The sequence below is a fragment of the Bactrocera neohumeralis genome, chromosome 3, assembly GCF_024586455.1.
Source record: "Bactrocera neohumeralis isolate Rockhampton chromosome 3, APGP_CSIRO_Bneo_wtdbg2-racon-allhic-juicebox.fasta_v2, whole genome shotgun sequence".
Classification (NCBI taxonomy): Eukaryota; Metazoa; Arthropoda; class Insecta; order Diptera; family Tephritidae; genus Bactrocera; species Bactrocera neohumeralis.
In genome coordinates, this window is record NC_065920.1 from 637,704 (window position 1) to 661,838 (window position 24,135).

The following is a 24,135-nucleotide window of genomic DNA, read 5'->3' on the forward strand; positions in this document are numbered from 1 at the left end:
ACAGTAAGATTTCTGTTGAAAATTTTTAATAGGAGAGAATATGTACTCACCTGTAGGCTACAGATCTACAATGTGAAGTTTACAGGCTGCGAACATATGAACTCGTTGCTCGCATCTTGAAAAACTCAATCTTATCTCGGTTCTTTCATGTAAGTTTTGATATTTGATAATCCTGAAGAGAAGCGTTATCATTGATAATTTGTTCATTGCCAAGGTTTCTGTAGCTAACTCTTCAGGACCACTGTAGCACAGAGTATGTGCTCCACCTATTGCTTAGAATGTGCCGTGTAGGTCGTCCTTAGTTTACTGTTTTTTCTCTAAAATAAAGGGAAGAAAAAAGTTTTTCAATTACCAAAAACGCTATTGAACTTAGTTTGCACACCTCTCACGTTTTCCAGCATAGGGTGTGAAATACGTACACCCTCTCTAATGACATTCGGACACGGAGTCGAGTACTGTTAGCTGCTCATATCATGAATTTGAGAGAACATATTTTTCTTCCAGATGATGAATTTCTAGCTACTACTACATACATACATATGTATGTACATACATACGACTCTCCAAATTCAATTCTCACAAAACGACATACATATTAATCTCCATATTTGTATGTACACATTATGCAATGCAAAAAGAAACAGCAATTTTATGTATCTATTAGTTCACATTCGCAAGTTGTGTCAAAATGAAAAATCAGCTTTCCGAAGCATTGTTTGGCATAACAATGAGCTGTCCACACATGCACACCACAACTTGCCCATACATACATACACAGTTGCTAACAGTTGCATGCGCACAAAAGGATAAATAATAAATTTGCTCTAGCCCCTTCTCCTGCCCTAGCCCTAGCTCTGGTCCTACTCCATACTTTTTGTTGAAACACATACATAGTTACATATGTATGTACATAACAAAAATTAAGCATTTTGCATTATTCATTTGAAAGTATTATTGAGAGAGAATATCAATAATTTATTTAGTGAAGCTCTTTTCCGAACTAATATCCATTAAATAGCACCTGATATAAGTTTTTAAGCACTAATCTTAAGAGCAAGTTGCGAGTATTTTACGATTTGATATCAATTTAATTGATTTAGATCTAATAACTTGTCTCTGAACGAATTTACAATGTTATTATGGTAAGTTGGTCACAAGCAACCGTGTATTTTAATCAGATATTTATAAGCAATTAGCTAAATTATCCTTGTTTTTGTATCGTAAATGAGCGTGGACCTTGTAACCGCATAAAATGATCCACATTCAAAAAATCAGCCGATAGGTACCCAGCATGAGACTTCAAATGCTTAAGAAAACTTGCTGGTTACATACGAACTAGTTAGAAACAGATCAGATTAATACCAGAATACAGAACAGTTTATTAAATAGTTATTTAATTCGACTTCCAATATTCACAAACAAGCATATCTATTGTTTAGATTTCTATTTGGTTATATTTATTAAATCGGTATGGCTATAGTATGCTTCTAACGGCAATTTCACAATTCACGTCTCATAGGACAGCAACAGCAAAAGATATTAGTTTCATGTGTGGAGAAAAAAGAGACGGCTGACTAGTTGAGTTTGTGGTCCATGCAACTATAGTTGCAGAAACTGCTTATAACTGCATTTAGTTAACTTCAGGGTATATACTAAAAACCGCCTTTATCAAAACACTTTTCGAGAATCCTTACTCATAAAGTTCTCTTCATTTGCAATAAAAATTTGATGATTTTTCCAAAAAACACACTTTTCTTGCCAATAAAGTGAGGGGAAACCAAAGGACATCAAGCGTAAGCAGAAGATGCATTCTTTCTTTTATAAGTCTTTGATGACTAAATCCGTGAGAAGCTTGATGTTGAGTAAATATTATAAAATAAGTTTTGATTGTAGTATACCCTTTATATGTTGAATATTGATATTGTGATAATTAAATTTTAATTGATGATAATATTTTAAATTTTAGCCGTCATTCGCTGCCGTAGTAACCAAATATTGCGAACAAATTTCAAAATATTATGGTTATGAAAGTTTTTGAAGAATCTCTTTTTTAACTTTAAGTGTCTTTGCAGAGACAGTATTTCCATTTATCCGTATTTTATGTCTCTTTATTTAGAATATTTTCGAAAAACCGCTGATATGTTTCAAAATTAATGAGTGATATCTTTCTATGGTATAATGGTGATTTCGAGGTCAACCGCATGCACATTCACATATATCTACGTAAATAAATTCACATATGCACATAAAATATATGTAGATGTCCACCCTCAAAAATTCGGACATTCGCACTTTTCCCCCTCAATTTGAAGAATTTTTGCTGTGTTTTCTTTTTGCCCCCTCTCCTCGACCGCATGAAGCTTAACAACTCCTGTTTGTTTGAAAACATGAGATAGGAAACCTTTTGACATGCGAATTCTATAGAAGCATTTATGGAGAAGGCAAAATTGGAATTCACAAAATTGTGAACAACTTTATAAATATGTTTATTTTTTGCTTTGTTGGTGAATTTTTACAGTTAAAATATTACAAATAATAAAGCACCCTCCCTCCGTTTTACGCCCACGTCTTGCTGAGAGGCTTTTGTGCCAAAAAATTGCAAATTCGATTACAATGTGAATTTTTCAATCTCGATGGTGAGGGGAGGAAATGTGTACGGCGGACGGATGTCTGTTTTCATGTTCTTTTGAATGGATAAGCAATCATAACAAATGATGGAATCCGTAATTTACTAAAGGAGTATTATACGATTGACCACCTACGTTTATTTTATATTTGTCTGACTGTGTATACATAGGTAAAGTTTTAGTTTTACTCTTCTTCATTTATTAATCACTTCGCACTGCATCGTAGTTACTTAGATTTCCACACTATCTTGATAAATCCATTTTATTTTGCTTTGCCGCAATACTTCAAATGCACAGAACTGTAGTACAAGAAAACTCCTTTTTTGAAATAAACCCTTAACAGGAAAATTTGGGAAAATTTCTGGGCCGATACGACCTACCAACCCCACAGACGTTCTTGGATTGAGTGCGACAGCGAACGAACTCTCTGGTATTTATAGCTCTATTCAAATGAAATGCCAGACAAATATTGTATATACATATATATGTACATATGTATTTGTAGGTGTTTTCGTGCTTTCCAGCCATTTTCCAATTTTAAATTTGAATATGCGCAGCATCTGCAGTCAGGAAGTTGTTCGGGTGGTGGAATATACATAGAGAGTCGTGGAGTTGCTGACAAGCAAGGGTTACTACTGGGCTTTATTTCACCCCTTTTATTGTAATTGGAACAAGCATTGATGGCAGTTCTTTAACCCTTTGAGATTTTGTGTATGCCAAAACCGTTTTAGAACTCAGTACAGAGTTCTAAAAATTCTATTACTTATAACAGTATTATTGGAAAGTTAAGCATGGAAATCTCCCATCATAGGGTGAATGTGACATTTAATAACCGGTTAGTGAAAGTAAAAATTGGGGAGAAAAGCTGGGGGTTGCTCATCTACCAAGATGTATACGCATATCCGTTCATATTAAGCTCATTTATGTTTAAAAATAATTTCAAAGTGTCGAAGAGATAGTCATACATTACTAAATACTTGGGGTATTGCTAAACTGTAGCAGATAGCATTTCGGTGCCTCAAACGAAAGCTACAGATATATTCAAGTCTCATGTAGCAGTTTTTATCTGCCGATTCATATAATTTTTAAGAACAAATTAAATTGTTCGAAATCTAAGGTTTGAATTTGCGGTTAGTTTCGCCTTGAAGTCTCACTTATCTCCTATCTAAAACATTCACCGTTAAATCCATATAATCATGTGAGCGATTTTGGTTAGATATAGCTCAAAGGCTTGCATATTGATTTGTAAATCAAATTTAATATAACTTGGATCTGACGGATCATAAGTTTACAGTATCTCAAATTTTCGCGAGTCATTCGAGTAGCTTTCACTTTGAACTCCGTCATAGTTCCAGTTCCAGCAGGGGTTTTTGGTGTACAATTAGTTACTGGCATTTGCGGTGTATCAATGACGTTATGAATGGAGCATCATGATCAACAGTTTTGTTTGGGGATGAGCAATTATGGTCATTGCTGCTATACATGCATATGTACATGCATATCCATGTGTTGGAGCGTACTTGAAAATAATAACGAAGCCTTGTTGTTGCCGCCGTCGTCACTCTCCACACCGAGTTAAAATGCAATTCAAATTGAATGCATTTGAGTTATAATTCGGAATTTTTTAAAAACTGCCATCGATAATTGCATTGCATGCATAAATGGCTCACTGTATGCCGCTGTGCGCTTGGCATGAATATGTATGTGTGTGTGCCTATGCACATGAGGCACTTGTTCGCCTCACTGCTGAATGCCACTGCTCATTTCGAATTGTACAAAGAATGCCGTTGCGAATTCTTATGCAAATTTCAGGTGATTGTTCGCTTTGTCGCACGTCACGCTAAAGTCAACAAGTTGCACTCGCCAAGCTACAATATGTTTCCATGTATGTGCATGTTTGCATGAATATGTGCATATGTGTGCTGCATGATCATGAAATTTTCAATTAATTTGCATTGAATGATCGTTTGTCTGCCATTTGCATACTCTCAAATCAAAGTTAAATCACAAGAGAATATAAATACATAAGTACATACATAGAAGATACTCATATGCCACACATTTGCTCTGTACGATATTTTACGATATTAGAAATTATTGGAAAGTGGGAATTTTGTGGATGTTACTCAAAAACTTTGTTCGAACACTGTCAGAGGGAGTGATAGAGCGTACCCGAAGTAGCTGTCAGCCAAACTAGTAAGAACAACAAATAATGGAAGCATTCGTTACATAACAAATCATATCGATGCAGGTACTATATAATATGAGCAGTGGGTAAATGAGCTTTCCTGTTGTGCGGACGCATTATGAAAGAAATTGGAGCACAGGATCTACTGTACAGATAGATGAACGCGAAGCTATAAAGCACATACTATTGACTCTTGCCAATACTTGTACATTTGCAGCATACTCCACGCATGCGCGTGTGTATGTGCTATATAAATATAAACGAAACAATCGATCAGTTGATTGCTAGTGCCAATGCAGGAAGCGACTTAAATTCCTTGAAGATCATAGTTAAATGCTCGCGAACTATGTGGCTGTGCGTGAGAATTCTTCCATCGGCTGACCGAGTAGACACACTGTGAAAAAATTAGCAATAATTTACAAATTAAACATGAGAATCGTCTTCGAGTCTTCGAACATAGCATAAGATGTTCAATGCATTTAATCACACATTTATACACGCACACAAACACAAACGTATATATGTATGTACATTGATGAAATGCGCATAGACGCGTTTATTGGCATTAGTGTGCGTGTATGCGTGTATGCATGTGTGTGTCATGCAAAAACTGCTAACAAGATGATGCGAGCATATTTGCTCGCTTATAAAAGCAGCGAACATGCATTGCTTCGGAATGATTTCCAAGAAGCCCACAATCGCATCTTGGCAAGCTGCAGGTTAGTTGCCCACTGAGTGGAGTGATGTTAATAAGGCGTCTCATAAATTACCGCCATTTACACGAGATCACAGTTGAGACGCCGTGACAAACTTACCGCTGCAACGGCACTCGGGCAGCGCAAAATTTAATATTATATAAATGCATCTGAATGCGCACACTCTTACAAATGAGTGCCTAGGCACTAGGCGACATTGCGTACAGTAAGAGGCGAGGAGTTTGTGCAACAAGCGCAGAAAATGCTTAGGCATTTGGCGTCATCCTGTTGCAGTGCAAGCTCCTTATTCATATCGCGAGCGTTTTTGCTTTTTAATTCAGCAGAAGAATGATTCCGGGTTGATGCGCGCTATGAAATTTATACGGCTTTGCGCATATGCATTGACAAAGTTTTGCTGAATAATTGATAATCGCGGATGCAAGGCTTTGCATTATCAGGCATACCCTGGAACACGTGAACTTTATGAACCAAATACATATGTATGTACCATTTTGGTCGACCACTTTTTGCAATTTTTCCGCTAGAGACATTATTCATCAAAGAATCGCAAATGTTATTTTGGTGAATAAAATTTTCACAGACAATACATGTGGTACCCAAACATCAAGCTTCTTTTTATAGCCAGCCTCTTTTAAATGGCTCGAAACCGATTGATGATGAATGTTAAGCTCCTTAGCGATATCATGGCTGCTTATGTGACGGTCCTGGTCAATCTGTTCCATAATTTCATCGACTTTTTCAACGATAGGTTTCAACATACAATGTGCTTTCCAAAGTAAACAGGACTTTAGGAATCTAGCGCCCCCTGGTGGCGCCATCTATAAATCGACAGGTGCGTTAGAGTCTGCTAACTTAATCGATTGTCCAGTGAGAATTTCATGACATTTCATAGATTGGAAGTGAAGTTATTTAAGTGTCAGTATGTTTGTGTTATCGGTGCGAAAATGAGCTTCGAACAAAGTGCCAAGATTAAATTTTGTTTCAAAATTGGTAAATCTTTTACCAAAACGTTTCAATTGATGCAACAAGTTTATGGCGATGATTGCCTATCCCATAGCGGAGTACACGAGTGGTTTCAAGGTTTTCAAAGTGATCGTAAGGACATAAATGACATGTAGGCCAATCAAAATCCGTGATCACCGGAAATTCCATCGAAACTGTGCGTGAATTGTACATCTTCAAAACATCGACTTATCGCATTTTGACCGAACATTTGGGCTTACGAAAGGTGTGTGCACAATTTGTTCCGCACAAATCACGTTTTAACCATTAACCACTCCCCGTATTCACCTGATATGGCACCGTGCGACTTCTTCCTTTCGGAAAAATGGATTTGCTCAAGAAAAGAAAGCGTTATGAAGACGTAGAGACCATTCAAAGGAAGGATAAAAAGATCTTGTATAAATCAAAATATAATTTTGTTTTGCAAATATTTAACTGTGGATTCTTCAAAGATGTATAAATAAACCCTGAAAATTCCCAAAAATCGACTTTTTTTGAGGCACTAGCTGTGCCCTTTAGGTAACATTTTTAATAAAGTATAGAACTCTTTTTGGAGTATTAGATTATTTTAGGCAACAACAGCAGCTACATCTAACGAGAAATGTTGCCGATGGAAGTACTTGATTTCTGGAAAAATGGAAAAATGTTCGCCATTGAAAATGTTCTAAAGAGAGCTTGAATGTTGTTGTGATATAAAAAGGGTTGGAAGAGATTAAAATAATGGCAGCAAAGGGTTGTTTCCTATTTGACTGGAGCAGGGAAGTACACTACGTACTTCATTACTGCACTGAGTTTCTCGTTGCAAGGTTGTGCCGTTGGACTTGCAACACAAACTACAACGTTTGCCATATTAGAAATATACTGAAGATTTGAAATTAATGAAGAAATTAGTATATAAATATAAGATATACATATACTTTTACAAAGGATCTGAGAAGTGGTGTAATAGGGATAACGGAATTAAACCACTACACCTACGGTGGTATGACTTTTATAGAGGCTTGTGAAATAATGAATAGAAAACTGCGAAAACGAAAATTCATTCCCAACCAAATAATGAGGCTGGTATAAAGAGACAAGATCTTCATAAATCTGCATTTACTACATTTGATAATTATATAATATATTTCTTTGCTTCGTTCAAGGAATATGTGCCCTGGAATTCTCCGGTGTGGAAAAGAAGCAAGAAAAGGTGAATGTTCAACAGATGAACTGTAAGAATTCGGAATTAATAAATATCCTTTGAATAATGGTTAGTTAGTATCATACCAAAGTGAGGATATGTATGTATATTGTAAGCACCGTCAGTTATTTTGCGTGGTATAAAGTGACATCAGACGGATATGAAGGATTAATCTAAAACGCCTGCGGTTCTCGATAACACCGAAGAGAGCTATAAGAAACCTTTCCCACTCCCGAACACTACTTTGTATAGAGGTCACAAATGCGAAGCCACCTAAAACACACTCATACATAAGTATGTACTATGTGCAAATTGATTAATCATTATAGAGAATATACTCGCCCATACATATGTAACTCCTTATTGAGTGCCTGTGTTATGAAACTTTGTAAAGCGGTGAGAGCATTTGGTAATGTTGTCTTTGTAATTAGATCCATTGCAAAGATAAATTGTTTAGATTTTGTACGCACATAGTATTCATATATACATACATATATGTGTAGATATGCTTAAAAACCAGCATATGCATGTAAACTCAGCGAGGTCTAACTGTCGTAAGCATCATTATCGGTGCCATCACAATAATTGTAATTATTTCTACTTGTATCACCATAACTTAAAGCTAATCAACATACCCGTACACTACGCACATTGCAAGCTAACTTGTCCACATACATAGTTGTATGTACATACATACATTCTAGTATATGCGTGCGAACTCTAAATAAGGCCTTTGCAACTTCTTCAGGTTGACTTTTTAGCAAATTGTGTGTAACCATTTAATAAGAGACAGTTTCACGAGCAGCTGTGTGCATTCATGATAATGACATAGGAAATGCGAAAATACTTTTTCGACTACCCAATGAATACTCCCACAAACACATAAATGCGTTTCGAAATTAGTTCACAAAAACAAATGCGAATTCGAATTCAAACAATCCAATTTGAATAAAATCAGGACTTTTTTTCACAATTTAGTAGCTGACCACGAGTCCAAAACTCTCGGCGGCACTCTAATAAATTTTGATGGTATCAGTAGAATAATTTGATTAGCGTTTTTTTTTATAAAATCATTAATTTTATAAGGCAAAATACTCAGGCTTTGAAGAAAAGCTACAAAAAGGGGCAAAATCTGGTCACTTTGTGCATCAATATTCATATGTGTGTGTGAAAAGGTGCGCATGCACGTAACATCAATGCAAAACGCAGAAAGCATTGAATTGCTGAATCATTTGCCAATTCATCGCCAATGGGTTTTTGCGGCGCCCGAGATCTCCCTGCGATCACCAAAAGCTGCGGCTATGAATGGCATTTTCTTGCATTCCTCCAGCCTACAAAGAATTTAAATAATCGATGCATTCAAATAAAGTCACATTGAGGCTACCGAAATGTGTTATCCCGAATGGCATAGAGGCAGAGCGTAGGCATCGGATTGCTCAAGCAGACAGTTTGGAAGCTCGTGTATGCAGATGCCTGCAGAGGGGAACGCGAAACGAGCTTGGCTTGGAAGTATTTTGACCAAGGTAGAATGCGCGTGTTGACAGGGCTTTAGCCATTGTTATGCTCGCAGTCAGTATTGCTTATATTTTTGTATATTAAGAAAAGAAAACAATTATACATAACATATGTATTTGTACGAACATACATACACATATTTATACCAACTTATGTACACTGATAACTTCAACGTTTACAGCAACCGAAACAAAAAAATTGAAGCCACCCGTTTACCCCGATTGCCTTTAGCCTTTTGAGTATTTTGTCCATGTGCATTCTGTAGTACTAGATTATATTTATATGGTATGTATACATATCTCCTTATTTTGTGATAAAGGTGTGCCGCCAAACTCCTTTTTATGTCTTGCTTAGTTAATGAGATTCCTGTATATACATACATATGTATGTATGTATGTAGGTAGGCGAGCACAACTACAAATACTTCCACGATCAACACACCAACATAATCTTCAATTGAAAGCATACCATTCGGCGCAAACACGAATTATATTATTTTGAAACACACCACACGAAAAATCTCCTGCATCAATTATTATATTTTGTTTCAGATCTACATATGTATGTATACTTTAATTTAATCATGGTATAGTTCCAATACGAGAGGCAATGCATTGCCTTTATAAACAGAAGTGTGAGCTAAATTTTAAGCCTCTATTGGTGATCGCATTAATTTACTCTTTTACTAATTTTAGCTCAACAGAGAAATTAAGAAAACGAGCAAATACAGGCAAACAACCATAAAAGAGCGTGAGACCAGCTCAGCCACTCAAACCCCAATTGGATGATGATAAGAAGACATGATTTGTGCTTGATCGACTTTTTTCCGAGAAGTCATCTCAGTAGCTGAGAACGTCTACAGTCTCCACCCACTGGAGTGCTAACACATTAACAAAAGAAGATTAAGTGGATTAAAAACTGGGGCGTAGCGATATAAAATTTTCGTAGGGCTGAATAACCTTACCAATAACAACATTTGAAGAGCAGAAAGAGCTTGAAGAAGTTAAGTCTACGCTAAACACAAATAACGGCTTTAACGAAAGCACAATTGGCTGGCGAATGCAAAATTACTAAAGAGTTAAGCGAACAGTAAAGAGTTGGCGTTGCTGTGAGTAACCAAAGATATCTCAGAGCGTACTGTAAACATCTCTGAGTCGGTAGGTGCTATCTCGCAAATTATTGGCGTTGTGGAACCTATTGTATATATACTTATTTATACTCGTATTCTGTTTACAAATACGTTCACATATACACCTGTGTTGTTGCAGCAGTCGATAATTCTCCCAGACCTTTTAGCCGCCTTCTGTTTAGAGACAATTTTTTGAAGCGTAAGCTTTTCTTTCATTATAGTGTAGTATTAGACTTAATACCTATGTATATACTTATTTTCGAATATCATATGTATATGTACTTGTACTCGTATTTGCCATTGTTTGAGTTGGTATTTTCCTAATGATAGTGGAGAAGATCGGCAAGCCAACAAAGCGGCGAGTACTCGAACGTATCCTCGACACAATTGGACATTTTCCAGCAGCGATGTGCAGTGAAGCTTCGATTCGAACGCAATTGGAAGGCGGTCGGAGTGTTCACTTCATTGTCCGATTGTCTGCCGGTGCGTTTGTTTGATCGGTGCACGGGAATATCGCGTTTGTGCAAACAACTTTGTTGATATGGTATATGTAGCGGTACTACCGTGTTCAAAAGTTAGCAAAAACTGGAGAGATTACAATGTCACTCGGATATCTTGCATTGTGCTTCTTGGTTGGCAATCGTTATTAATTATTGTGATTTTTTCGCATTCAGTGTGCCCTTTGCACTTCTAAAGTGAAGTTACCGCGCGTTACATTGTTGAAAACCATCGGCTTGCGATCAGCAATCCACGACGGCATTTCTCAGAGGCTCCGGCAAAGAGTGTTTGAATAAGTGATCCGAATTTCGGGAGGCGCGTTTGACGAATTGCGAAGCTGCTGTTCGGGAAAACTGCGTTAAAGTTATGCCTTCATAAATGTCGATATCAATTAAATAATATTGAATATAAACTTGACTGGTTTTAATGGCCTTAAGTTTCCCGATTAATGCAAAAATAAAAAATAAAAAGGTGTGTGTCTAATTTATTATATTACATCAACACGTGCAACTCGTTTAAATCTCTCCTACTTCGGAACACTGCTAGAGTTATACTGTACATATATTAGCAACCGAAAATTGGGGTATTTGAGTTTCTTGGAGCAACTCTTTATTATAAGTTAAGGTGGCTGTCTCAGGTATAGATGACGCAAACATTGGTAATTGTTGGAATGTCAACCATTTTTAATGAGTTCACTAATAGCCTCACCAGTCACACTGTCCTAGCAGAAACTTTAGACGCTCATAGATATGCAAGTGTGTATGTATGTATAGGCGATATGAGTTATTGAACGATATGGTTGCGTTCTGATTTGCGAGGTAAGGCAACATCATACATACATATGTATGTGTCACATATACAAAGACATGTTTATGTAAATTATTGTTTAACTGGCAAGAAATGCGCTTCAAAAATGTAGTTTAAATAAAAGATAAGCATTCAACCTGTGTTGTTTATATTTGACACGATCAAGGTATAGACACATGTATTTCTCGGATAAACAAACGCATGTTCGATATCAATTTCAATATGTCGCTTATTTCCTTCACGTCGATAAAAATATTTTATTATCATTTATTAACAAAACACTTGCGTGCATGCACTACACGTGTGTGCGTGTGTGTGTGTGTACTTTTGAATATAAATATGTACATATGCATTGGCAACTTACCTATACATGTACATATGTACATATGTACATACCAATAAATCATCAATACATAGACGGGATGCATAATAAATAATTACTCACTTGCACTTATGTATGTATGTAAGTATGTACTCATGCACATGTAAAATGCATATACATTCATACATACATCCGCACATATGTCAATATGTATTACCTGTAATGCCATCAACGCACGTTTTATGTGTACAATCACCATACCGAGGAGCATTTCACCGTTTCGCGGGTACAGCCCCGGCATGTCTTGCGCCCTTATCACTTTAATTGTTTATTTGGTTCTTATTTGCTCTCAAGTGTTGGCACTTTAGTTATATTATTTTTGTAAGTATTTATCTTTGAGTTTTTTGTATGAAAGTGCGTTGCAGTCCGAAGCAAAGCTCCGTTTACAGACTTTGAACCTGTAACAGTGTCATTAAGGCCTTCGACACTTGCACTCACACAGATTGAATGTGTAGACAAGTTCATCACTATCTCAAGGTGTACCTATGCGGAATTCGAAAGCTGGGAACAAATAATGCAGTTTTGACATTATAACGGTATATCGATTTCATATATTGTTATATTGGTTAGTCGAAAAAGTTTTTTCGTATATATAGTATAAATAAGTCCTAAGTTCTAAGTAAATACAGCCCAAAACGGCAAATAAGGCTAAAAGTTAGGCACACATCTTATGTGCTTGCCTTAAATGAGAGTAATGCTAACAAAAAAAGCTTTTGCCTGCACATCCATCACTGATGTCGAAAAAATATGCACAGGGCTTGTCCGGAAAGTAATAGGACTGAGTCGATTTAAAAAAAAAATATTGGACCAATCGTTACCATTCTTTAAAAACCTTCAAAATAGACTCCTTCTGCGTCGATGCAGCGCTTCTCCGTAATAGCCTTGAGAGCCGAGGTGTATGCTGCTTGGATCCCCTCTTTGGTTTCAAAGTGCTTGCCTTTCATCGGCCTTTTCAGGCAAGGAAACAAAAATAAGTCCGGGGGGCCCATCTGGACTGTAGGGCGGTTGCGGAAGCATTGTGATGTTAGGTACATAGGTGTTTATAAGTTGGAATCTTTTGCAATAAACCCAAGCTTTATTTTTTAAGCATTCTGCTTAAAATCGTCACCGGCAAGACGCTGACGTCTTTGGCGAAAGCCGATCCTAGGCACTGCTAGTTAGGTTATTTTTCGTTTTCCAACTCTGAAATTAGTATGCAAATATGCGCCAGTGTGTGTATCATAGTAGAGTCGAAAGTACTCACAAATAAATATACTTTTCTGCTACTAAGCTTACGAAGAACATCTTTTTATTCTCAAATGATAATTTATTGCCATTATAGCTCGCAATCAATTAGCGCGTGAATGTATGTTGAATAAACGAATATGATTGCTTGTATTTAAGTATAAGTACTACGGTATTTACCTGTTTGAAAACAACAGGTTCCTTCAGCAAAGAAACTCTTCGATAAGAATGGGTATTTGATAGATAAGACTTCAGAATTTTATGAATAAATTTACATAGTATTCGTCAGCGTAATTCGTCATGCATATGCATGTATGTTGGTATGTTGGTATGTTGGTATATTTTCGCAATACTCATACGAAAACCCATATACACACATGTACATATGTACATATATACATGTACATATGTACATATATACACATATAAGCAAAGGTGGAATACAGTTTTAATTCTTTATTTACAGATTTCGTTATCAATTTGCAAGATACTTGGAAATTGTTTCCTTCATACTCACTTACTAAGTGTATGTATGTATGGTAAAGGTATCTGTAGAGGTATTTGTTGAAATTATCGATTCTGATATTCAATAAAACTTATAAAATTAGCGGGAATAGAGCATTAGTGTACTCGTATCAGGGTATAATATTTGTTTTGCTTGAACTTGAGAATGGAATGACTATATTCTAATATGACATAAGTCAGGATTAAAGAAAGCCCATTTACACTGAATAGCAAGACCCAGTCACTTTGCCGCTTCACAGGGCTAAGTTGCGACAGCTAAGAATAGGCTGGGTTGCACATACTCGGCAGGTGTAAGGAGTACCTGTCGCCAGCGCTTGAATATTCAGTACACTTTTTCCACAGTAAATCCATTGTTTAAACTTCAATAAATAAAAAGGCAATGTAATCAGTTCCGTTCGATATTTATATGACTTCCATTGAAGTTCATATCTTTGCCCCTCTTATCGCTTTGGAATATTCTTATTATGAGCTTTCTGTTTCTGAATAGGTAATATGTATGAGTATGTGTGTGTGTGTGTGTGTATTTATTTGTATGTAAATAGCTATCAATATAGGAGAATGCAGCAAAATATTTTGTATTAATATTCATTCCTTTACCAGGGTATTATCATGTTATTTGCTTACTTACGTTGTTGTAATTAAAAAAAAAGTAATATGATCACGTATGCCTAAATGAATATTATTGTTATGGTCGTTCGTCACTGTTGCCTCACTTTTTAGTGGACTGTGTTTGCTTTCTGCTTAAATCATTTTTATTTACATACATACTTACACATATGTATGTATATCTGTATATGAGCATTGTATCAGCTATCAATATTTACATACAATGGTACAGTTTCAAGTGGTTCGAGTAAATGATTCCCAATTACCTCAGCTCACTGATATTGGTAAGAAAAGTGTTAACAAATGTGAATATGAATCAAACACATGGATATATAATACAATATGTGTAAATGTAGGTGTGTCCATTAGTTCAGAGACTGAGGTTTCGGTAAGCAATTTTGTTTTGATGCCTTTAAGGTAATTAAGCCAGATTTTCGGATCAGCACTGTTGATAGTGCTGCAAATTCTATGTCTAATTCTAACTACACACTCAGTCTGTAATATATCTAGAAGTGGCATCATTCGATAATCATACCATATATGATCTAACTGCATTTTGTTCAAATCCGTACGAAATGGCGGTTCTAGAACAAGGAACTCTCGATGTCTCCAACAAATTCTGAGGAGGACTTCAAAAGTATGAAACAAAAACTCTCCGCCCAAACACGCACACACATTCATGTGTGTTTATAGTTCATCAATGCGTTGAAAACTGTTAAAGAAGAAATTTGTATCTAGTAATTGACGACACCGAAATAAGTCAAAAGTAAACGTTAATTTGACTTGACTACTGTGCAACATTCTTTATTGGTTCATCAGTAAAATGCGATAAACTTCAATGTACACAATCATAATTACGATGACTCTATATTTTCCGACCGTTAAGAATGCTCGGTGCGATGTCTTTGCCAGACATGTGTGTGTGAGTGAGTGTGTTTGTTTGCTTCTTCTCTGGTTTTTACAGTTTTATCATTATAATTTTGTTGTTGTGTCGTTATTTAGAGTTATGTTTCAGGTGTTGAAGTTATCTCAAAGTGTGTTTCCTTACTTTGGGACACGTTCAATGCCTTCTTAAATCCCGAACTAATTAAAATGACAAATCGTTCGTTGACAAATGGGTGCACAAATACATACATATATATGCGTAACATAAGTATATACTTAAATGTTTATACGGGAAGTACATGTGCGCTTAATGATTTCTTGTCAGCATTTGTCCGGGCGACGAACTGCCTAAGTATTTGCTGGTAACTTAAAAATTAGCTGCCTATTCTGTCGGTGCGGCAATGAGTGGGCATCTTTGGCATTAACTTCAATCAGTGTTTATGGTCTTGTCATCTCCTAGAGCCACTAAGCTGGAAATACGATTTAAAAATTTAGAGGTGTCATGGCATTATGTCCGCAATAGAATATAGATGAACTATGCATTCCCAAAATTAGCTTAACAAACATACATACATATGTACATATTGTATGTATGTGTGTAAAGAAAAACAAGATTTAAAGGTATTCAAATATCATTACTAATTATGTACACAACAGATTAGGTCTTATGTAGATCATTTACCTTTTAATAGACAACATACTATACACAGAGTCGCTTTTGATTGTGGTTGAGAAAGAGAACAGCTTCAAATACCTTTGCAAAAGCCGTTAAATTTGCGGTTTAAACATGTTCTGTTCACAGATGGCAGGCTCATGAAGAGACACTTTTACAAGCTTACTTTTTCCGATCCATTGAAATTTTAGGTCGATAGAATAGTGGAGGGTTCATTGTTCAACTTGTATTCTTCGGTATTAATGCTTTAGTGGAATATGAGCACAATATTTGTCTTTTATAGTCGAAGATATATGTATATTTGGTGGTTCTGGCATACGCGAAGAGAACCTATTTTCTTCAGATAGATTCGGTACTGACGCTCTCTTAAAATAACTTTTGAATAAGTGCAGGAATATCTACTTGCAAGGAATATATCTAATCCTGTAGGAATTTCATTGTGCCAAATTTATGCTAGGGTTCGTTAAAAGCACGGATTGTATACCTTCATATTTATCACAAGAACATTTGAAATATATGTGTATATCTATAATATCTATGTTATAACTATTAATCTCAATTTTAAACCCTTCCAGACTTACGATGCATGTGGACTAGGAGTGGTTGTGGTAGGGTCGGAGTTACTTATGTCAAATAATCGTTGAGTCAAGTTTCGGTATGCCATTGTTGCTAGCAAATTATCAATCGGGTATTGTTGTTGCTCAAGTGGCATACGGCATGTTACTGGATTACAATAACATTTGCGTGATGAATAGAATAAATGCTGATGACAAGCACAACCGCAAGTATCTACTCAAATTAGCGACAAATGATTTGTTGGACGATGAGAGAATGTCTTTACCGGCTGTTGGGTCGCGAACAGGGTCTGCCACTGAGACATTTTCATATCAGCAAAACCTTGACCTGTACTGTCAAAAAGAGACACAACAAATAAACGCTCAATACAATTCCGTGGCACCAAGTGGCAGTGGTCCAACACCTCTTCAGTATTTAAACAATATTTTCGGGTTGAAAGCTCCGTCACAAACAGCGTTCGTACACCCAAATATCTCGACAGAAGATGTTTTTAATTTGAGAAGTTTTCAGTATTCAAATGCGACCAGGCATTTCGAACCCAACCATTGCGATAATCAAGCTCAAGAAATATGTAGCAGTAATGTGCCCCAGAAGCAACCTCGCCTTTCTCTACTGTCAACAGGTATGCCAGCTGATCTGTCGAACCAATTCAATCAAGCGCCAATCGGAATTACCGCTACGTCTGCGTTGAAACGTGAAGGTAATACGAATGATTCATCAATGAATAAGAGTCCGCCGCGCGTATCTCTATTGGCAGCGACGCTGAATGAAATAACATACGCTCTACCGAAAGGGCCTGGAGCGACAGCAAACGCGATCACAACAGCCTCTGTTGCAGCGGAAGTCAAAGCCAGAGACGGAGTCAGCGGATCAGCGGTAGCTGAAAGTCCAGAAGTGGTAGCAGTTGAGGCGGCAACGACGAAACAGCCGTCAGCGATTTCCAGTCAAAATAGCCCATCCATGCGCGGCATGCAAAACATTAACGGTCAGTTCACAATTTGCTACCTAAATTTATCTTCATTTTTATATACATACATATAATTGTTTGCTTAAAGTAACTTGTATGTATTGTTATATATACATGCATATGTATATGCTTATATACAATATTTTTTAGCTAATGTCGACTTTGGCTATTTTAATAGGTTGCTTGAAGGCTTTAATTGAAATGATTATATTACAGAGTCATCTCTTGGTTTTGGCATGTCCTTCTGTCCGAGCGAGGATTCAATTAGAAGCAGTATGCATCATATTTAGTTACGAACTTCAGCTCGAATTCATTATAAGCCTTTACATAATAAAAAAAAAAAACAAAAACGAAGGGTATATTGCTTTTGGCAAATAGGTTGGATCTACTTAGTACTTTATACATACATATACGAAAGAGTTGGTCTCTAAGAACAATATTTCCCAGTGACGAAACCAAATGAACACTAAGATAAGCCCTGATTGGTGGAAATACGCTGTGAAGATATATTTTAGCATAAGCCATGCGTCAATATCACAGTATATATATTTTTATATATACTCCATTGTGTATGTAGACCTGCAGTTATTCACAAGAAGAGAGCAAGTTGCATTTTGCAAAAATCTAATAAATTCCCGAAGGCCTCAAATGGTTCAACGTTTAACCCAACCCTGGCCCTTATTTACTTTTTTTAATTTTTGATCTGCTTATGAAAATATATATTTATAGAGTACACTGTTTTAAGTTAACAAATTTAAATTAGATCTTAATGTGAGTAGAAGAATCGGTTTTAGATTTTGATTTCGAAATTTTCGTCCCTGTTGAAGGCAATTGGCGTGAGAGCACTTCATTCTTCTTTTTCATATTCTGGTTTACGGACGAAAATTGCAATTATACATTCACCTAGGGATCAATTAAATTATGGTGTAGTGCAAGAACGCCTGCCAACATAACGGGTAAACTCGTTTGCACTACAACAATTTAGTGGCGCACAAATATTAGCCGCTTACAATGCAATTAAATCTTAATGTGCTTAATGCGCTATGTAAATGATTTTTCATACATACTATACATACATGCATACATACATACTTGTATGCATACCCAGCTGGAAAATCAAAATGCTCTTCCACAACACAGGCTACACCTCAGTGTCTACTACGGATGGATTTGAACGGATGCACAGTTTGTTTATCGCCCTTTTTTGTTTGGACAATTGGTCAACGTACTGCTTATAGTTTTCCCTGCTGGGCATTTATATTTATCTGTGCGAAGGTGTATGTGTGTTCATACCTATGTGGATATACATACGTGTGTTGCTGCCGCTAAGAAGCAAAAATAATTGAAAATATCAAAATGGAATACTATACTTTGGCAAAGATAGCGTGTTTGAAAATTATAATTATTATGCCATTCCTAGCATGGCGGGGAGGGGGTTTCGACCGGCGCACAGAAGAATAGACAATGAGCCGGTGATACACATTGAAGTAGTCAGAGACCTTAATTAGCCAACAGTCTATTTAGTGTGATGTCCGGTCTGGTGAATCCATCTGTATGCAAAAGATTAAGCAGATATGAATATGTATATACATATATACATACTATACATACATATGTATGACAGTACATGCATGCAATCAACAGTGTTTGAGACTCCCTGCAAATGCCCGCAATGGCGAGTCGTAAGTTTCCTAAGACATTGGCCAAGTAAGCTTTACATCAAAAGAGTGGGTAAATAAACATATATGTATATACAGATATGTATAAACATACATATTTAACTGCTTTCATTTAGCCGATATATTAGCATAAGTATGAAAACTAAGGAAAATATGCAAAGTGTAGAGCAGAAATTGGCTGGTTATCTGGGCAATCGAGTTGCTAAAGAGGTTATGCTAATCTGGTAGATACGTGAACGCATAGGTTGTGGTCTTTCGGTTTCCAGATGGAGTGCCGTTATGTAGTTCAGGGGAGGGTTTCAGGATGCCTGCGCTTGATGTGAATCTCAACAGGTTCTGTGGCCTTAATATTCACCCCTTTTCCCGTGTTTGATAACTTAAGGCCCTCAAATTTTTGAAGGGTTGTCTTGCAAGTGCGAGACAAGTGCATAAGAGATGCTCCATTATTTTCCTGGTTGTTCCTTGAAAACTGCAAAAGCCACTTTTGTGTTATAAACAATTCAGATATTTAGGGAGACAAAAAATGAAATTTTTAGGGAAAAATATTGATCTTTATTAGCAATTATATAAAAGATAACTACGAGATCTGTGAGATGTAGGATTTATGATTTTGTTGAAGTCTGATTAGCAAAATGAAAATTGTCGATGGAAGGGATGTTATGGAGAATATGGACTGAATGTTATCACCGTAGAAGGTTTAAATTCCATCTGATGCTTTCACTTTACAGTATGCAAACGAGACGAAATTAATATATCGGGATAGAACTTTGCACAAGTATTCTTTTAAGGTATATAATCTTCCAACCAAAAATTGTCGAATTGTCTGTGAGTTTTTGTGTTGAAATTTGTGCCAAAAAAAGGGTAAAATCCGGTCAAGGGAGGTCCTTAGCCTCCGTATATTTAATATCGATATTTTCGAACTTGCTGCTGACTTCTATCGGTACATATTTGAGAAATCTTAAATTCAGAAAAGATCTCTTTCTAATAGCAGTGTTACTTTTTGCCTGTGATTGTAATTAAGGAATGCAATACTTCCAATTTTAATTCAAATATATACGAAAATCCCATATATAGTATCTCTTTACCTTGAGGGAGTATAAAATACATCTGATTTTGACGCTTCCTTAATTGCTGATAGATAAATTTGGCCTTCCGTTCTATTTTCATTTCGTATCCACAAACATAAAATAATTGTTAGACAATTAGACGCGAGCTTATTAAATGAAATTGGTCTGCCGAGTCAGGTCCAACCCACATAACTGTAAAAATAAAAATTCGAATTTTTATGTTTCTGAAGTTTTGTTATTCTTCCATAGAAATTAGAGTTGAAGAGCTGTGCGCATATGGAGATGTGAGTATATACGTTCAATTATGCATATACAAACATATATGTGGGGATTCATACTGATGTACATATATTCCAATATTATACATACGAGTGAGGATTTCAGACGTTTTGGCTGTTTTTTTGATTTTAGCTTCAATAAACTACCGTTCATGAAAAATGCCTGGCCTAAAATAATTTTCATATTCACAATTTTGTACACACACACACACACACACACCATGCATAATACCGAGCATTGGAAATAATTCTGGGTAAGTCCTATACATTTGTGGCGGCATACTCGCCAAATCCAAATCAGTCTTGCAATTCGAAAGCCGCAACGGTGCGGAGAACAGATGTACGATGTATGTATGTATGTATGGATGTGTATGGGTGCATTTATGTATTTCGAAGGAAACGTGCGTACACGACAAATTATCTTCATAAATAATAGCGCCAAAATAAATGGCAAAAGAGTTGAATGGTCTCTCGGTCCATATGCAAAGGTAGTGCGCTTGTAGCCACCGGATGGCTATTAAATAAAATCGAGCAGACCTTGCGAATGGACGAGTATTGACGGCGATCAAGCGGTGATGTTTGCCAAAACCTGTTATTAGCATTTCCGCTTTTTATTATTATTATATATTTTTCGAACAGTTTTCTAGAAATAAGCCAATCATTTCCAAAGCCAAAGGAATATTTAGAATTTGCTGCAAATCTAGTTGTGTTCACGAGCTGTGCTAAATTATCCGCTAAGAAGACTTCTGCCCACAATAAAAATTGGTATTCAAATTAAAATGGAAATAAAATGGAAAGAAAATTGTAATTGAGACAAATAGCCGACTTGTACTTGATTATATGAACGAGAACACTATATCATCTGATTTATTTTTTATTTTGCTAAATATTTAAATCATTTAAATATATACCCATATAATCTACCCACTGTAGGAATGTGATTGTGTTGCCTTTTATGAGCCTTTTTTCAGAGAGACCTTAATGGTGCTTCAACAAATTAGCAAAGCTGCCTTAGTGTGTGTGTGGGGCGAAGGACCGAATGCCATTATGAATATTGTACTTCAGAGTAATTGTAAATATGTATACTCTGTGTACCGCTACAAGGCGACTGAAAGGACCGCACACCACAGCGATAAATTATGATGTTCGCTTACATTTTTGATGGTGTTGCTGCTGCTGCCGCGGCGCTGCGGCACTTTGGCTCTAATTCGCCGCGCTGCGCATGCGGCTAAGCACCGGCTAACTGCGGACGCCAATAAAGCCTTCGCTTTCAACACATCCAACCGGTTCTGTGTCTGTAGATTTTGTTATGTCATGTCATGACGTGGTCCTGCCACGGCGCGCAGCAGAAGGCGCAATTCATTTCAAAGTTGAAAGCGGCGCCGTGTAATTAAATTGAGTAGCGCGCTAAAAATAATGGCTAATTTGGTTTTGACGTCTCCTGACATCTACATATATTGTGTGTGTGTTGCTCTTGCCACGTCCTGTACTCGTACATGTGCATAAGCGCACTTTCGTGTTCATTTAAGGTTAATGGAGTGGTGAGACACCTGTTTTCGGTTTGCAACTGTTAACACATTTCTTGTGATTTTCAATAAAAGCTTGTGGCAATTAGCATTTATCGAATGACCGCAAGGAATCATATTACATATATGTACATACATACATACACATATGCACCCACATATGCCAGAAGCGCAAGTGAAGACGCGCTGGTTTTCAATCTTCAAAAGCCTCCAGAATATTTCCTCGGCATTTGCTGTTTTTGTTTTTGCTCTCTGGTAGATGCCCGGTCTGCAAGCGGCTGATTTAGCGCACGCTTTCCCACACTTTGCAAAACTTCGCGAAATGGACTCACACATTGTTAGCCACGAAGGTTGCCGCCTCCAAACGAGCGCACGTTGTATTGATATTCATTATCTTATATTTATATGCAACATATGTACATATGTATAATGTGCGCCGAAAATATTTGCATTCAAGGCAGTACCACTCCCTTCGATTCTCACACCGATTTGCCTAAGTGGCATCTTGAGATATACAGGGTTTGCCCGGAAAGTAATAGGACTGATTTTCTTCCGCCGCGACTGTACTTCGGAGCGAGCGCACCTACTGGATTCGGTAGAGGGCGTTCCTAGCTAACGGACAGTGGTGTAAGCCGAAAATGCAGCGTTCATTGGAGCAGAGGTACGCGATTAAATTCTGTGTGAAACTTGGTAAATCTGCGACAGAGACGGATCAAGCAGGCTTGCCCAGATGTTGCTTTAGCAAGAAGTGGTGTGTTTCGGTGGCTCCAGGCCTTTTTGGAGTGCTGGGAAGAGGTCGTTGATTAATGAGCAAATCCAAAGTGAAAACGATGCTCAGTGTTTTTTTTGATATCAAAGGCATTATCCACCATAAGCCGTGACGCCTTCAATGCTTGGAAATCGCGCTGGCAGCGCTGCAGGCGCAGAAGGAGCCTATTTTGAAAGTTTTTAAAGAATTGTAACAATTGGTTCAATAAATTTTTTAAATCCACTCAGTCCTATTACTTTCTCGACAAACCTTGCACATACATACTTGTACAATGTACATACATATGTATGTACATATAAATAATGAGTATTTGACTTTTCGCGAATGCTTGAGTCAGAGTGCGTTATATACCCTCCACAAACAACAATATACTAAATGTACCAGGGGTGGGGGCGTGCTTCTGGTGTAGCACAGTGTTATTTGCTATAGAATTTTAAAACTCTTGAGCTGGTGGTTTCAAATTTATGCGCATTAATTCTTCCATAAGCTTTTGATTTTTTTAATTTGTCAAAATTTATCCTCAGCTTATTAGCCTCTATTATAATTAGTATTTTTAACTGAATATGCATAGTTAATAAATCATCTTAAGCTCAATATATAATGAACTAAGAAATTTAACATAATATGAGGCTTCGTAGACTTTGCCGTTACTATCCGATAGAAACGCGTAAGGCTTCGTCAAATGAATAACTGCTTCACATAAACCACAGCGATTAGATAAGGCATTCGCTTACTTATAGTTATTTAGAAAGGGTGACCGTAATTATGCGTATTTTTAGCGTTCTGATCGCATTTACATATCAACAGTTATTTGCTGTATTGTATGTATATAAATGTGAGTGCACATGTCTGTTTGCAAATTTATTGCGCGAAACCACACTTGCACCTATGCACATATAATATGTGTGTATGTATGTATTTATGTATCTCCGTGAAGTACTAATATGCGCGTATGTACTTTGAAATAAATTTCTTTTAAGCTATTGTACGTGCAAGAGCAAGGTGCATATTAGCATCGCGAACAGGATTTATGACACTCAGCCGACACGAATACATACTTATGTATGTATGTGTGTATGTACGTATGTGTGCCTGCATTTGCGTACACATACGATTCAGCCACGAGAGCAGAAGAGCTGCATGAATGAACCAAGAAAGAAACCAAGCAATATGGTCAATAACAGCAAGAAACTCTGGCAATGCGTCGGTATGGCCAGATCGGAACGGCCATGGGAATATTTGTTTCTGTGCTACGCGTACGTTCCATTTAATTTGCATGAAACGTGCGGCACCATAACGTGCGCGGTAACGAC

At 36.8% G+C, this 24,135-nt stretch overlaps 1 protein-coding gene and 1 long non-coding RNA gene across 4 annotated transcripts in view; one reads left to right on the plus strand and one right to left on the minus strand.

The window, feature by feature from the left end:
• Window positions 1-24,135, minus strand: part of LOC126752367 (uncharacterized) — a 196,534-nt gene that overhangs the window by 1,722 nt on the left and 170,677 nt on the right. For 2 of the 3 annotated variants that reach the window (XR_007665989.1, XR_007665988.1), the window contains exon 3: window positions 51-317. This is a non-coding gene — a long non-coding RNA (uncharacterized LOC126752367). Of the gene's footprint in view, window positions 1-50; window positions 318-382; window positions 3,029-24,135 lie in introns of those variants that run through there. The other variant, XR_007665987.1, reaches the window with a different exon arrangement.
• Window positions 8,718-17,847, plus strand: LOC126752363 (uncharacterized). The gene is made up of 3 exons (XM_050463107.1): window positions 8,718-11,676; window positions 16,536-17,521; window positions 17,720-17,847. Exons 2-3 carry the CDS (start codon window positions 16,618-16,620, stop codon window positions 17,791-17,793), a joined length of 978 nt encoding a protein of 325 aa, XP_050319064.1. The 5' UTR covers window positions 8,718-11,676; window positions 16,536-16,617; the 3' UTR covers window positions 17,794-17,847.

What these genes read in the sequence shown, in the direction of transcription:
- LOC126752363 (XM_050463107.1), top strand. Translation starts at nt 16,618, where the DNA reads ATGCCATTGTTGCTAGCAAATTATCAATCGGGTATTGTTGTTGCTCAA. An exon ending in CGGCATGCAAAACATTAACG is followed by an intron (nt 17,522 to 17,719) that starts GTCAGTTCACAA and finishes ATTATATTACAG; the next exon opens with AGTCATCTCTTGGTTTTGGC.